This window comes from Triturus cristatus, chromosome 11 (genome assembly GCF_964204655.1).
Source record: "Triturus cristatus chromosome 11, aTriCri1.1, whole genome shotgun sequence".
Lineage (NCBI taxonomy): Eukaryota > Metazoa > Chordata > Amphibia > Caudata > Salamandridae > Triturus > Triturus cristatus.
Window position 1 is genome coordinate 73,707,586 of NC_140594.1, and position 14,667 is coordinate 73,722,252.

Sequence of the window (14,667 nt, forward strand, 5' to 3'; positions counted from 1 at the left end):
AGGATGCTGTGATTTCCATATTCATCCCAGGAAAGAGCCCCAAGTCACTAGCCAATGGGCTACTGGGTCCCCTCCTACCTAGTGAAGAGTTTCCTGTGATTTGTGACATCTAGCTAGCCCAGAGGTCCCCATTTCTTGCCATCAATAAAACGGCACAACCCCTCCTGTGTCTTCAGGATCAAGGCAGCCCACCCAAGAGGGGAAAACCAGTTTGGGTCCTGATTTCCCTTCATTGGCTCTGGCTCCTAAGTGTCTGCAGGAACAAAAGGGGTCCTGCTCACAGATGTTGTCACAAGCAGCCCTTTAAAGGAAGCTTCACCTTTGAAGCTCGACTTTCGGGCTAACACACTTAGCGGCCTACACACTGCTCTGCACCAACTGCCTTTGTTCCCAGGCTTGGGAGTCGTTCACACATTTCTCCAGGCGGTCAGAAGTGTGAGTGAATGCGCGCGCGAGTGAATGTGCGCGCGAGTGAATGTACGTGAATCTATGTGCGTGCGTGAGTGCATGCGCGTGGCATTGCTATTAGGTGTAATAGCAAAATCGAACTAGCAGTGTAAAACAACTGCCCTTTCAGTCTGCAGCGTCAGGCTGGGGTTCATTTTCTCTGTCACATGCAGGGTGGCACAAACCATGTTGAAGCCCGGGGTGAACACACCGCCTTATATGCCCAGAGTATCAGGGGTACCATATACCAGGGACTTATAAGTCAGTACTTGCCAATTGGGTGTATCCAATTTAACATGTTTTGTTATTGGGTTAGAACACTGGCACAGAGGTCTGGATAGCAGGCTCCAGAGCACACAGAGTCAAAAAACCAGCAGCATCAGTCCCTAAATGTGGGAGTGAGCATGCAAAAAGAGGAATTTCTAACAGAGTGTCATTCCTGTTAAGAACGAGCGTTGAGACACTGCAGGCCTGATGACACTGGGTTCTCAGATCACTGTCCTCAGTTGCCCTCTTCTGGGTGCCAGACACACCTAGGACATGCTGCACCTTGCTCTTCCAGGACACCTTCCACCTGCACTGTTGGCAAGCTCCTTCCCTTTCTCAGCAAGCAGATAAGCTTCTAGGCTCTTCAGGGCAGGCATACCGCTCAACCAACAGGTTCATGTGAAGTTCCACCTCAGGGGATCTACCCGTCATCCAGACACCAGTCCTAGTTTCACAGCAGTACTCTATGCATTATACAGAGCACTCACTTCTTTAGCAGGTGAGGACTTGGAACTGGAATAACAAATGGAGGAGAGCGGTCCTACATTTATACATCAAAACCAGGCATGGGATATGTATTCACTGTTTGCAACTGTAGACCTTGTTTGCGGTTGTTCTCCTTTAAACTGCCCTTTCCAGGCTACTCTGTAGATACAGCCTGTGTGTACAGGGATGCTTCTCACGGCAGGGTAGTATCCAACCTGGAACACCCACGACAGAGGCACAAAGAAGTGTCAGTTAGCTGCACCGGCTGGTTGTCATCAGTCAACTGAAGGAATAATTAGGGAAAGACAAAAGGCAAGGTTTCACCTAAAGCTTTGTTCACCTCTGCACAGACTAGACTCTCACCCAGTCTCCTACCATCCACCAAATGGCAGTATTTACGAAGATTAATCAGTAGTTCTCAGATTTACAAAAAGCCTAGTCCAACTTCTAAAGGAGACCCGTCTTCATCCTCTGCACCTCTGGTATCTAGATCTCCTTTCCCTAACTTCTTGGTCAGCAATACATTTACACTGTCTTGGAAAACCACCTCCTTTCTTTCTTGTGCAAAGGCTAGGCCTGCAGTATCCAAAATGAATGGCAAAGGCATCCATAGCTTTGGCTCACTCACACACCAGGTATGTACCAAGCAGGCTACACAGATGAACACACTACATAGAAATGGGATGTCCGAGATGGGAACTGAATATGCACACAAAAGCGTAACTTTACATAAGTGGGACATAGATAAAAGATCTGTTCACATTATGGATTTTCAAAACACGGTACCTGCCATAAAAGTTATTTTTGCTGAAATAGTGACAGGCATTACGAAAATGGGGTGACCCAATTATAGTCTTGGACCTGGGCTCAAATTGATACAGAAAATAATGGTCTTAAACCTTCCTTTGAACAGTGTAAGTCAAATTTTCAGTAAACTTTTTATACCATTTTGAGCATGCGCAATGCCTGCTCACAGTAGTTAAAACATTCAATACATTAATATGCAACAACCAAAAATTCAAAATAATATGAGTTTTATTCAATCATATTTGGACTGGCAGTAGGTGTCTTACTGCGTTCTAGAAACAATGAAAGACACAAAGAAAGGTTGCTCCAAGGGAATGTGCAGAAGGGGTGCACTCGTGAAAGGAGTGGGAAGGATCCCAAGTAAGGTAAGGAAAATATTTAAAACAATTCAATGACTGGATTGATAGGAGAATATCAATCTTGGTAAGCCTGGCCACAATTGATCAATAGTTCGCAAAGGTCTATTTACAAATATTTTGAAATCCAAAGATGTATCATCATTTAGCACGGCATGGGTCGGGGCTTGTGATCCAGGCTTAATTTGTGTGGGCGTCCACAACCCTTGGAGCAACCATTCTTTGTGTCTTTCATTGTTTCTAGAACACAGTAAGACACCTACTGCCAGTCCAATTATGATATGTATATATATTAGCAAAAGTGCTCTGGGATACTGAGGAGAAGTATTTGGCAGTCATGACTATCAATGAAAATGTTTTGAAGATCACCACAGTGAAGGCAGAGTAGTTAAGAGCAGATATTTCAGTCACAATAGATCAATGCATGTTCAAGAGAATGGGGAACAGCATCACATGAAGTGGGTATGTCAATTAATCTAAAGAAACTATGAAAAATTATAATATCTCCTGTAAAAATCCTTTTAACATTCAGACTTCCTTTCATCTGAACAGCTTATAACATGTAGGGAAATACCAGAATAGGAAATTACAATATTTACCTCATCACTGGGGTCATAATACTGTTCCAAGTAAGGATGTGCCAAAGCTTCCTCGACCTCGATTCTCTTGTGAGGGTTGAAAGTCAACATTTTATCCAACAAATCAAGTGCTGGAATTAAAAAGAAGCTCACTAAACATATGTTCAAAGTAGAAAAAAGCCAGAAGTTTCTTGGACACATTTAATAGCAATTCCAGTTTCCATTATAGGTTTAGTCATGTATTTCATACAATTACATTTTCTACTTTTATGCAGGACCCCAGAAAATTTCTTTCAAATAAGTCTTTCTAAAACTATAAATCAAGTGCCTATATCAAAGATAGTTTTTATGAATAAAAACTAATGGGAATTAGAAATGTACACAGAAAACAAACTGTAAGGGTGCTCTTTATTTCTCTTTTATAAAAAGAAAAAACAAAACCAGAAATGAAAGCAAACATGCAATACATTTGTCAGAGGCACATTCCAGAGTAATTCTGAAGGTAGCAAGCTGCGCGTATGTCCTTACAACAGTGTAGTGTAGTGTCAGGGCAGTTCTAAGCGCGGAGTCACAGAAAAGGCTTTCATAGACGACATTCTGCTTTATCTGGCCTCCCCAGCAGCATCCTTCAACGTGGTTCTGGACATATTCCCAGTATTTGGTAGTTTTACAGGATATACAATAAACTGGTCTAAGTCACTGCTCTATGTCCTTTATGGAAAGCGGACCTCACTCCCCCGAGGTTGCCAACTCCCGGAGGCTGCCGACGGCTTCAAATACTTGGGAATCTGGGTCTCTAAAGATCAATCTAGATTTTACAACAATCTTCTGCCGCCTCTAGTGCGTCTCAAATCGGACGTTCAACACTGGAAGTCGCTCCAGTTGACTCTTTTGGGGCGCGCAGCCCTGTTCAAGATGTCCCTTCCTAGACTTTTATATGCACTACAGAACACCCCACTCCCAGTCGCCGCCTCGTACTTCAGGGACCTCGACGGCATTGTTCGAGATATGCTGTGGGAGGGCAAACCACCCTGTATCGTAACACACAAACATACTCTGGAATGGTTTGATTGGGGTATCGGGCTCCCGGATATCAAAAGGTATTACTGGGCCTCGCAACTCGCAGCAATTAACCAATGCACATATAGACCACAGGATGACCCGGCCTTTCGAATCGACCGGTGGCTCCTCCCGGGGGGGCAGCTTCGAGGTTGCGTTATACGCACGATCTTTGAGGCCTGTCTTGACCGGCCCGACGGGCACGCAGTGCAAATATGGAGGGTGGCCACTAGGAGTCTGGGCTGGGAGGGTAAACTCACGCAAGCCATGCCACTTTGGCACTGAACAATTGGGTAGACTGATCCGTTCGAAGGGCTTCGATAGATGGGACCTTATAGGCATTTCCAGGGTGGGCGATCTATGGAAATTGGGTGAAGTGGTTTCCTTTTACTGACTGCAGCAAGAGTACGAACTAGCATAGTCCGAATATTTTAGATATCTTCAAATTAGACATGCCCTGCTCGCAGTTCTTCCCAGGGGTGGCGCCCTCCCTGAGTCCTCCCCACTTGAAGACAGGATACTGGACAGCGACCTACCGGAAAAAAGCCACATCCCTTATCTATAAAAAGCTCATCAACAATATAGCGGATCCCCAGACCAGCTTCAGAGCTAAATGGGATCACGATGTTGCAAGTCTAGATGATGAAGAGTGGCAAGCGGCGGTGGCTTCCCCCTCATGAGTTGGCCATCGCCGCCTGGTCCAGTTAAAACATCTTCATAGATCCTACTTGTCAGGGCCGTTGCTGGTTAACATGGGTTACACCCTGGATGGTAGCTGTGTACGACAATGTGGGCAGGAGGGCACATTTATTCACACTCTGGAGTGCGCAGTGATCCAGAGATACTGGGAACGGGTGGTACACCGAATGGAGGAAGCTCTGGGGCAACAGATCCACTGTAATAAGTTAGCATTGTTGAATCTCTGGGATCCTACAGATTTGAACTCCATATGTTTTACACTGGGGCTTATGGTTTAAAAAAGGAATATTATGCAACTGTGGAGGGCTCCGAACCCACCGAAAATAGTAGATTGGGCCAATGATATGGACTGGTTGTATGGTGACAGAAAAATCCATCCATGAAGCCAGAGGGTGCCCGAATAAATGGACGCAAATATGGGGCAGTGGAACGTTTGTTTACAGGGGGGAGTTTTGTGAACCACCGAGAGTCGGAGAAGATATCACTTGGGGATCGGACACTGCACAATGAATATTGTCGACCATATGTTGGGATGTGTACACCATGAGGAACCATTTAATGTGTAACCTAGAATGATGATTTGTTTACCATTGCCTTACCTATGTAACATGCCTTTCTTTCAATAAAAAAAGTTATTTTAAAAAAAATATTTACTGTGACTCATCAAAAGAGAATTATCTGTATACACTACCTTTGGGATCAGCATTTTGGAAAAGCCTATTCCAAGGAACCTTGCTTTTGTGCGGGAGGGAAAGCAAGTAGTTTCTGGCTTTTAAATTAATTATGCAATTCAAGTCCTCCTGAGAAGGCGACCCAAGGATACCTATAGGAATCAAACATTTGCAAGATTACACAGTTGTCATTTATCTGTCAGAACTATTTTGATCATACATTTTCTACTACAGCAAGTTCAATCTGCTTCTTGAACAAAGCATTCCCAGTCATGCAACAAAGCACATTCCGGACAACCCAGAAATATGCAGCAACGAACTTTGCCTGCAGTCCACAGGGCAAAGAGGAAAAACTATCAGCAGAGAGGCTCTATGTTAATACACAAACATGTGCATATGATTTCTTATGTACTTTTGTTACCCACAATCATCATGAATTAAAAAATATAACTGGCCTATCCACTAAAGAGTAGACACTTATGCCATCCCAAATGAGTGGTTAACCCACATCTCTTTAAAACCAAAACCCACAATGCACTTTAGAGAATACATGAACAGATCGCAAAATTAGTTGACAATCCAGTTATTAATCTTACCTAGGATATGGTTAAGCTGATCAAGGTAATGTTTTCCTGGGAAGATGGGCCTGTTGGACAGCATCTCTGCCAAAATACAACCTACAGACCAAATATCAATTGACTTGGTATATCCCTAGCAGGAAAGAAATAAAGAATGGTAAAAAGCTAAGCATAACAAAGGAATGTTCACACCGGTTTGCTTGGAGGCACGTCTTGTATCTGAATAAATGCTCAACTGGATTTGAACAAGGACAAATATGTTACTTACCTGTAACACCAATTCTAAGTCATTCGTATATTCATTAAATTCATACATACGGTCTACCTTTATCTAAATACTATATACTCAATACTTAGAAGACAGAATATAATGATCTGACAACCTAACAAAACTGCCTACAGGAAGGCAACTTTTTACTATAATTTCGTATTTTATTTTAAATACATTTCTACAAATCAAAATGGATTAAACACACAAATCAACATTGCTGGTACAACTAATGGGGATTCCTTTAAGAAAAAAGTATAAAGAAATGCTTTTATATGCATAGAACATCCTAAGAGAAACCGTCTAAGGCAACAAAGGAGCTAAATTTAAGACCTGCCCTAGTCCATTTTGATGGTCTTATGAGGGACATAAGATCTGAAAACTAAATGAGTCTTGCTACCTTTCTATATCCGAGGTGGGAGGGCTTATGAATTCAATGCAAACCGCCCAAGATGGAAACTGGGTTTACACAAAAGCACCTTTGTATTCAATCACGGAATTCTCAATAATTCATTCAAACACAGAATCCAATAGCAGGCTCATTCTTCGTCTAAAGATGAAGTGAGAGAAAACTATTTTAACTGAAATATGCATTGAACACATCTGCTTCATAGTCAGCTCACAAGTAACTCCGCAAAGGCGGAGAAACAGAAGTCCAGTTATGACATGAGACAACAATCCTGTCGGTTTCAGTGTATTAATGCACAGAGTATTTAGAACAATGCACAGCACAAAGCAGATGTGCACTACACCAAGCAAGGGTTTGTTAACCCCTTAACCATATACGAGGACGGATGTAGTTCAATCAGCTACACAGCTGATTGGACAAATTGGTAAACATTTTAAAGTTGCAGTTAATTCTCTTTTGGCCCTAACACGATGGATATCAAACCATCTGCAAAATTTGGTGGAAGCCTTGGACATTGTTTGGTCAGGGCATTATTAATGTATGCACTAATAAGATCAAGCACTGAGTGGAACTGGTAGTCAGTAGGGGCATCTCCCAGGTAGGTATCGAAGTCCGCCTGACAAGTGTGGTCCATATGCGAGTTGAGTTCCTCAGGAATGACCCTTTCCCATTTAATCCTGCGCCCCTTATCCTTGGGATTGGTGAGAGCTTGACAGAGGTCTGAGTCCGGATTTTATTCCTCTGCAGTGAAAAGTGTTCAAAAGAGGTTAGGGGCCCTATAAGGGCTCTTGACTGGTGTGAAGCTCAGCAGGGAGGGGGAAGAGTCCCTTTGAAACAAAAAATTATTCAATAATAGAGCCAGCACCGTGGCCTTTAAAGGTGGGTACGACAGTTAGCAGATCCAAGGTATGTTTGGAGAGAAGGTTAACAACGTTACATTTTGAAATCAGATTGTTTAATACATCTCCCAGGCAGTGTGCTTCACGTGGGCCTGAAGCTCCCTGGGCCCATCTGAATCCTGTGTGGTATGCAGGTGGCACTGCTTGCAAGGGTGTTGAATTAAGTCACCTGATCAGACAAGGGCAACAGACCGGCTCGAATGGGAAAGAAGAAAAGAATCAAAGAGGAAGGTCACCTCAGAAAATAAGTCTATTTTCTCCTTCCTGTGGATGGGTTCACACATAGGATTGATGGTAGAGGATTGAAAGGCAAAAAAACTCCCAAAAAGGAGAGGAGGAGAGGAATAAGGGATGGGTGCCAAATTTAATCTTACAAAGTGGCCAGACTCGCTCGCCAACTTTGAGACAGAGAAGAGTTAACAGTAAAGGATGCGTAATCTTCTAGGAATAAGTCGCCAGTGATGTCCCAAGTCTCCTGTAAATTGATGATGAAATTTGAAAAGTAAGTTATCAGATTAGGGTCTGCCACTTTACCCTAGGCGCCCGCAATATTCCAGTTCAAAATCCTTAAATGGCCCTAAGATCGGGGAACAATGGATGGAGTAGATTCAATTGTAACCAATCAATCGATCGCCGGTCAGTGCTTCAAGCAATTATGCAGAGGCAAAGCAGAGAACTGCGCACAGGACAAATGAGGGGGCGACTAACAACAATGGATGTGAAGAAGTCCCCAAAAGCAGAACAGAAATTCGCTAAGGGTGGCTGGCGTGGGAATGACATTCCATAGGATAGCGCCCGCCCTGAAGGAAATTGGCAAAGCACACAATGATACAACCCCCTCCATAAGCTTTGGAGAATTCCCAGTCCAACTAGTTCTCCCGAGTAACTAGTTCTCTCGTAGGGGAATCTCCATTGAAGTCATAAGCGTTTGAATAGTTCCGCCTACTTGCGGGAATCCTGTAGCACTTTTCCACAGAATATCTTCTTAAGTGTAGATGTTTGCCTTTCTTCAGGAAGGTCTGTAGAAACACTTAAATACATTATGCAACCTATAAATACAGGCTACAGTGGAGAAATATTTCAGAATGTGCTTAAAAAAAGGTTTAAATACCCCTGCATATGTATATTTAGGTGAGAATTTTATAAAAGCTTAAATCTTTCAAACCCCCTTTTTGTAATGGTAGAAGATGAAGGATAGCAGGACAGTGTAGCCCTATAGGTATTTTCCGTACCTACCACAGGAGCCAAGAATGCGGTCTTAAGGCAATCCCATGACAAAATTTATGTGACGCTAACAAGGAGTTTGTTGCAGCACTGATGACTTGGTTGGGCACCAGGAGGTCTTTGTTAACTATCTCCAGGAAGTCTTCCTTTCTATCCCAGGGAAGATCATCTGCATATTGCGCTCCATCTTACCTACCCAGGAGCGAAGTAGCACTGGCTGCTTTCATGAAGGTTGAGGTCACGTTGCAAACCTTGCGACCCACAGAGTGCAATCTTTTACTCTCCTCATCAGGAGGGACTGAAGAAGCAGGGCTGGTACCATGATGCTCCGTCAACACATTCCTTTACATCAATCTTACAGTGTGAATCGATAAAGCACGAGTTCTACCTTGCCTCAACATTGATCTGCGTCTTTTCATGATGGCGAGCCAGCCCTGAATGGTGAGAAAGTCTGTCATAACTGGGACTGATCCTCACCTCGCTTTAAGGTCTCACTTTGAGACTAGCTTCTGTGTCCGCGCGTCTGTCTCCCTCCCTGCGTCTCTCCCTCTCCCTGCGTCTCTCCCTCTCCCTGCGTCTCTCCCTGCGTCACTCCCTCTCCCCCTCTGTGCATCTCTCTCTCTCTCCCCCTCTGCGCATCTCTCCCCCTCTGCGCATCTCTCCCCCTCTGCGCATCTCTCTCTCTCTCTCCCCCCTCTGTGCGTCTCTCCCCCCCTCTGTGCGTCTCTCCCCCCCCCTCTGTGCGTCTCTCTCCCCCCCCCCTCTGTGCGTCTCTCTCCCTCTCCCCCTCTGCGCATCTCTCCCCCTCTGCGCATCTCTCTCTCTCTCTCCCCCCTCTGTGCGTCTCTCCCCCCCTCTGTGCGTCTCTCCCCCCCTCTGTGCGTCTCTCCCCCCCCCTCTGTGCGTCTCTCTCCCCCCCCCCTCTGTGCGTCTCTCTCCCTCTCCCCCTCTGTGCATCTCTCTCCCCCTCTGTGCCTCTCTCTCTTCCTCTGTGCCTCTCTCTCTCCTCCTCTGTGCCTCTCTCTCTCTCCTCCTCTGTGCCTCTCTCTCTCCTCCTCTGTGCCTCTCTCTCTCCTCCTCTGTGCCTCTCTCTCTCCTCCTCTGTGCCTCTCTCTCTCCTCCTCTGTGCCTCTCTCTCTCCTCCTCTGTGCCTCTCTCTCTCCTCCTCTGTGCCTCTCCCCCCCTCTGTGCGTCTCTCTCCCAGTCTGTGCGTCTCTCCCCATCTCTCCCCCCCTCTGTGCGTCTCTCTCCCCCCTCCCCCCCACCCTCTCTCTCTCCTCCCTCACTTCCTCCCCCCCTCCCTTCCTCCCCCTCCCTCCCTCTGCCCCTGTCCCACTCCCCCTCCCTCTTCCCCTCCCTCTGTCCCCCTCCCTCTTCCCCTCCCTCTCTGTCCCCGTCCCTCTTCCCCTCCCTCTGTCCCTCTTCCCCTCCCTCTCTCTTCCCCTCCCTCTCCCCCTCCGTCTGTCCGTCCCTCTCCCCCTCCCTCCGTCTGTCCCTGTCCCTCTCCCCCTCCCTCCGTCTGTCCCTGTCCCTCTTCCCCTCCCTCCGTCTGTCCCTGTCCCTCTTCCCCTCCCTCCGTCTGTCTGTCCCTGTCCCTCTCCCCCTCCCTCCGTCTGTCCCTGTCCCTCTTCCCCTCCCTCCGTCTGTCCCTGTCCCTCTTCCCCTCCCTCCGTCTGTCCCTGTCCCTTTCCCCCTCCCTCCGTCTGTCCCTGTCCCTCTTCCCCTCCCTCCGTCTGTCCCTGTCCCTCTCCCCCTCCGTCTGTCCCTGTCCCTCTCCCCCTCCGTCTGTCCCTCTCCGTCTGTCCCTGTCCCTCTCCCCCTCCGTCTGTCCCTGTCCCTCTCCCCCTCCGTCCCTCCCTGTCCCTCTCCCCCTCCGTCTGTCCCTGTCCCTCTCCCCCTCTGTCCCTCCCTGTCCCTCTCCCCCTCCGTCTGTCCCTGTCCCTCTCCCCCTCCGTCTGTCCCTGTCCCTCTCCCCCTCAGTCTGTCCCTGTCCCTCTCCCCCTCAGTCTGTCCCTGTCCCTCTCCCCCTCCGTCCCTCCCTGTCCCTCTCCCCCTCCGTCTGTCCCTGTCCCTCTCCCCCTCCGTCTGTCCCTGTCCCTCTCCCCCTCCCTCCCTGTCCCTGTCCCTCTCCCCCTCCCTCCGTCTGTCCCTGTCCCTCTTCCCCTCCCTCCGTCTGTCCCTGTCCCTCTTCCCCTCCCTCCGTCTGTCTGTCCCTCTCCCCCTCCCTCCGTCTGTCCCTGTCCCTCTTCCCCTCCCTCCGTCTGTCCCTGTCCCTTTCCCCCTCCCTCCGTCTGTCCCTGTCCCTCTTCCCCTCCCTCCGTCTGTCCCTGTCCCTCTCCCCCTCCGTCTGTCCCTGTCCCTCTCCGTCTGTCCCTGTCCCTCTCCCCCTCCGTCTGTCCCTGTCCCTCTCCCCCTCCGTCCCTCCCTGTCCCTCTCCCCCTCCGTCTGTCCCTGTCCCTCTCCCCCTCCGTCTGTCCCTGTCCCTCTCCCCCTCCGTCCCTCCCTGTCCCTCTCCCCCTCCGTCTGTCCCTGTCCCTCTCCCCCTCCGTCTGTCCCTGTCCCTCTCCCCCTCCCTCCCTGTCCCTGTCCCTCTCCCCCTCCCTCCGTCTGTCCCTGTCCCTCTTCCCCTCCCTCCGTCTGTCCCTGTCCCTCTTCCCCTCCCTCCGTCTGTCTGTCCCTGTCCCTCTCCCCCTCCCTCCGTCTGTCCCTGTCCCTCTTCCCCTCCCTCCGTCTGTCCCTGTCCCTTTCCCCCTCCCTCCGTCTGTCCCTGTCCCTCTTCCCCTCCCTCCGTCTGTCCCTGTCCCTCTCCCCCTCCGTCTGTCCCTGTCCCTCTCCCCCTCCGTCTGTCCCTGTCCCTCTCCGTCTGTCCCTGTCCCTCTCCCCCTCCGTCTGTCCCTGTCCCTCTCCCCCTCCGTCCCTCCCTGTCCCTCTCCCCCTCCGTCTGTCCCTGTCCCTCTCCCCCTCTGTCCCTCCCTGTCCCTCTCCCCCTCCGTCTGTCCCTGTCCCTCTCCCCCTCAGTCTGTCCCTGTCCCTCTCCCCCTCCGTCCCTCCCTGTCCCTCTCCCCCTCCGTCTGTCCCTGTCCCTCTCCCCCTCCGTCTGTCCCTGTCCCTCTCCCCCTCCCTCCCTGTCCCTCTCCCTCTCTGTCCCTCTCCCTCCGTCCCTGTCCCTCTCCCTCCGTCCCTGTCCCTCTCCCTCCGTCCCTGTCCCTGTGTCCCTGTCCCTGTGTCCGTGTCCCTCTCCCTCCGTCCCTGTCCCTGTGTCCCTGTGCCTGTGTCCCTGTGTCCCTGTCCCTCCGTCCCTGTCCCTCTCCCTCCGTCCCTCTCCCCCTCCCTCCGTCCCTCCGTCCCTCTCCCCCTCCCTCCCTCTTCCCCCCCCCTCCCTCTTCCCCCCCCTCCCTCCCTCTCCCCCCCCCTCCCTCCCTCTCCCCCCTCCCTCCCTCTCCCCCCCCCTCCCTCCCTCTCCCCCTCCCTCCCTGTCCCTCTCCGTCCCTCTCCCCCTCCCTCCCCGTCTCTCTCCGTCCCTCTCCCCCTCCCTCCCCGTTCCTCTCCGTCCCCGTCCCTCTCCGTCCCTGTCCCTCTCTCTCCGTCCCTGTCCCTCTCCCTCCGTCCCTGTCCCTCTCCCTCTCCCTCTCCCTCCGTCCCTGTCCCTCTCCCTCTCCCTCGGTCCCTGTGTCCCTGTCCCTCCGTCCCTGTCCCTCTCCCTCCGTCCCTCTCCCCCTCCCTCCGTCCCTCCGTCCCTCTCCCCCTCCCTCCCTCCCTCTTCCCCCCCCTCCCTCCCTCTCCCCCCCCCTCCCTCCCTCTCCCCCTCCCTCCCCGTCCCTCTCCCCCTCCCTCCCCGTCTCTCTCCGTCCCTCTCCCCCTCCCTCCCCGTCCCTCTCCGTCCCTCTCCGTCCCCGTCCCTCTCCGTCCCTGTCCCTCTCTCTCCGTCCCTGTCCCTCTCCCTCTCCCTCCGTCCCTGTCCCTCTCCCTCTCCCTCCGTCCCTGTCCCTCTCCCTCTCCCTCTCCCTCTGTCCCTCTCCCTCTGTCCCTGTCCCTCTCCCTCCGTCCCTGTCCCTCTCCCTCTGTCCCTCTCCCTCTCCCTCTGTCCCTCTCCCCCTCTCCCTCTCCCTCTGTCCCTGTCCCTCTCCCCCTCCCTCCCCGTCCCTCTCCGTCCCTCTCCCCCTCCCTCCCCGTCCCTCTCCCCCTCCCTCTCCGTCCCTCTCCGTCCCTCTCCGTCCCTCTCCGTCCCTGTCCCTCTCTCTCCGTCCCTGTCCCTCTCCCTCCGTCCCTGTCCCTCTCCCTCCGTCCCTGTCCCTGTCCCTGTCCCTCTCCCTCTCCCTCTGTCCCTGTCCCTCTCCCTCTGTCCCTCTCCCTCTCCCTCCGTCCCTGTCCCTCTCCCTCCGTCCCCGTCCCTCTCCCTCCGTCCCCGTCCCTCCCCCTCCGTCCCCCTCCCTCTCCCTCCATCCCCCTCCATCCCCCTCCGTCCCCCTCCCTCTCCCTCCCTCTCCCTCCATCCCCCTCCCTCCCTGTCCCTCTCCCCCCTCCGTCCCTGTCCCTCTCCCCCCTCCGTCCCTGTCCCTCTCCCCCCTCCGTCCCTGTCCCTCTCCCCCTCCCTCCCCGTCCCTCCCCGTCCCTCTCCCCCTCCCTCCCCGTCCCTCTCCGTCCCTCTCCCCCTCCCTCTCCGTCCCTCTCCCCCTCCCTCCCCGTCCCTCTCCCCCTCCCTCCCCGTCCCTCTCCGTCCCTCTCCCCCTCCCTCCCCGTCCCTCTCCGTCCCCGTCCCTCTCCGTCCCTGTCCCTGTCCCTCTCCCTCCGTCCCTGTCCCTGTCCCTCTCCCTCCGTCCCTGTCCCTCTCCCTCCGTCCCTGTCCCTCTCCCTCCGTCCCTGTCCCTCTCCCTCCGTCCCTGTCCCTCTCCCTCTCCCTCTCCCTCTGTCCCTCTCCCTCTGTCCCTGTCCCTCTCCCCCTCCCTCCCCGTCCCTCTCCGTCCCTCTCCGTCCCTCTCCGTCCCTCTCCCCCTCTCTCCCCCTCCCTCCCCGTCCCTCTCCGTCCCTCTCCCCCTCCCTCTCCGTCCCTCTCCGTCCCTCTCCCCCTCCCTCCCCGTCCCTCTCCGTCCCTCTCCCCCTCCCTCCCCGTCCCTCTCCGTCCCCGTCCCTCTCCGTCCCTGTCCCTCTCCCTCCGTCCCTGTCCCTCTCCCTCCGTCCCTGTCCCTCTCCCTCCGTCCCTGTCCCTCTCCCTCTCCCTCCGTCCCTGTCCCTCTCCCTCCGTCCCTGTCCCTGTCCCTCTCCCTCTCCCTCTGTCCCTGTCCCTCTCCCTCCGTCCCTGTCCCTCTCCCTCTCCCTCTGTCCCTGTCCCTCTCCCTCCGTCCCTGTCCCTCTGTCCCTGTCCCTGTCCCCCTCCCTCCGTCTGTCCCTGTCCCTCTTCCCCTCCCTCCGTCTGTCCCTGTCCCTCTCCCCCTCCCTCCGTCTGTCCCTGTCCCTCTTCCCCTCCCTCCGTCTGTCCCTGTCCCTCTTCCCCTCCCTCCGTCTGTCCCTGTCCCTCTCCCCCTCCCTCCGTCTGTCCCTGTCCCTCTTCCCCTCCCTCCGTCTGTCCCTGTCCCTCTCCCCCTCCCTCCGTCTGTCCCTGTCCCTCTCCCCCTCCCTCCCCGTCCCTCTCCCCCTCCCTCCCCGTCCCTCTCCGTCCCCGTCCCTCTCTCTCTCTCCGTCCCTGTCCCTCTCCCTCCATCCCTGTCCCTCTCCCTCCGTCCCTGTCCCTCTCCCTCTCCCTCCCTGTCCCTGTCCCTCTCCCTCCGTCCCTGTCCCTCTCCCTCTCCCTCCGTCCCTGTCCCTGTCCCTCTCCCTCCGTCCCTGTCCCTGTCCCTGTCCCTCTCCCTCCGTCCCTGTCCCTCTCCCTCCGTCCCTGTCCCTCTCCCTCCCTGTCCCTGTCCCTCCGTCCCTGTCCCTCTC

The 14,667-nt window shown here is 52.9% G+C and overlaps 1 protein-coding gene across 1 annotated transcript in view; it reads right to left on the reverse strand.

Moving 5' to 3' along the window:
• MAPK1 (mitogen-activated protein kinase 1) overlaps positions 1-14,667 on the reverse strand; it is a 537,443-nt gene that overhangs the window by 93,566 nt on the left and 429,210 nt on the right. Inside the window, exons 5-7 of the mRNA XM_085634299.1 lie at positions 5,967-6,081; positions 5,391-5,522; positions 2,963-3,072 (exon numbers count right to left, since the gene is read on the reverse strand). Of these exons, the coding sequence (XP_085490425.1) occupies positions 2,963-3,072; positions 5,391-5,522; positions 5,967-6,081 (357 nt within the window). The remainder of the gene's footprint in view (positions 1-2,962; positions 3,073-5,390; positions 5,523-5,966; positions 6,082-14,667) is intronic.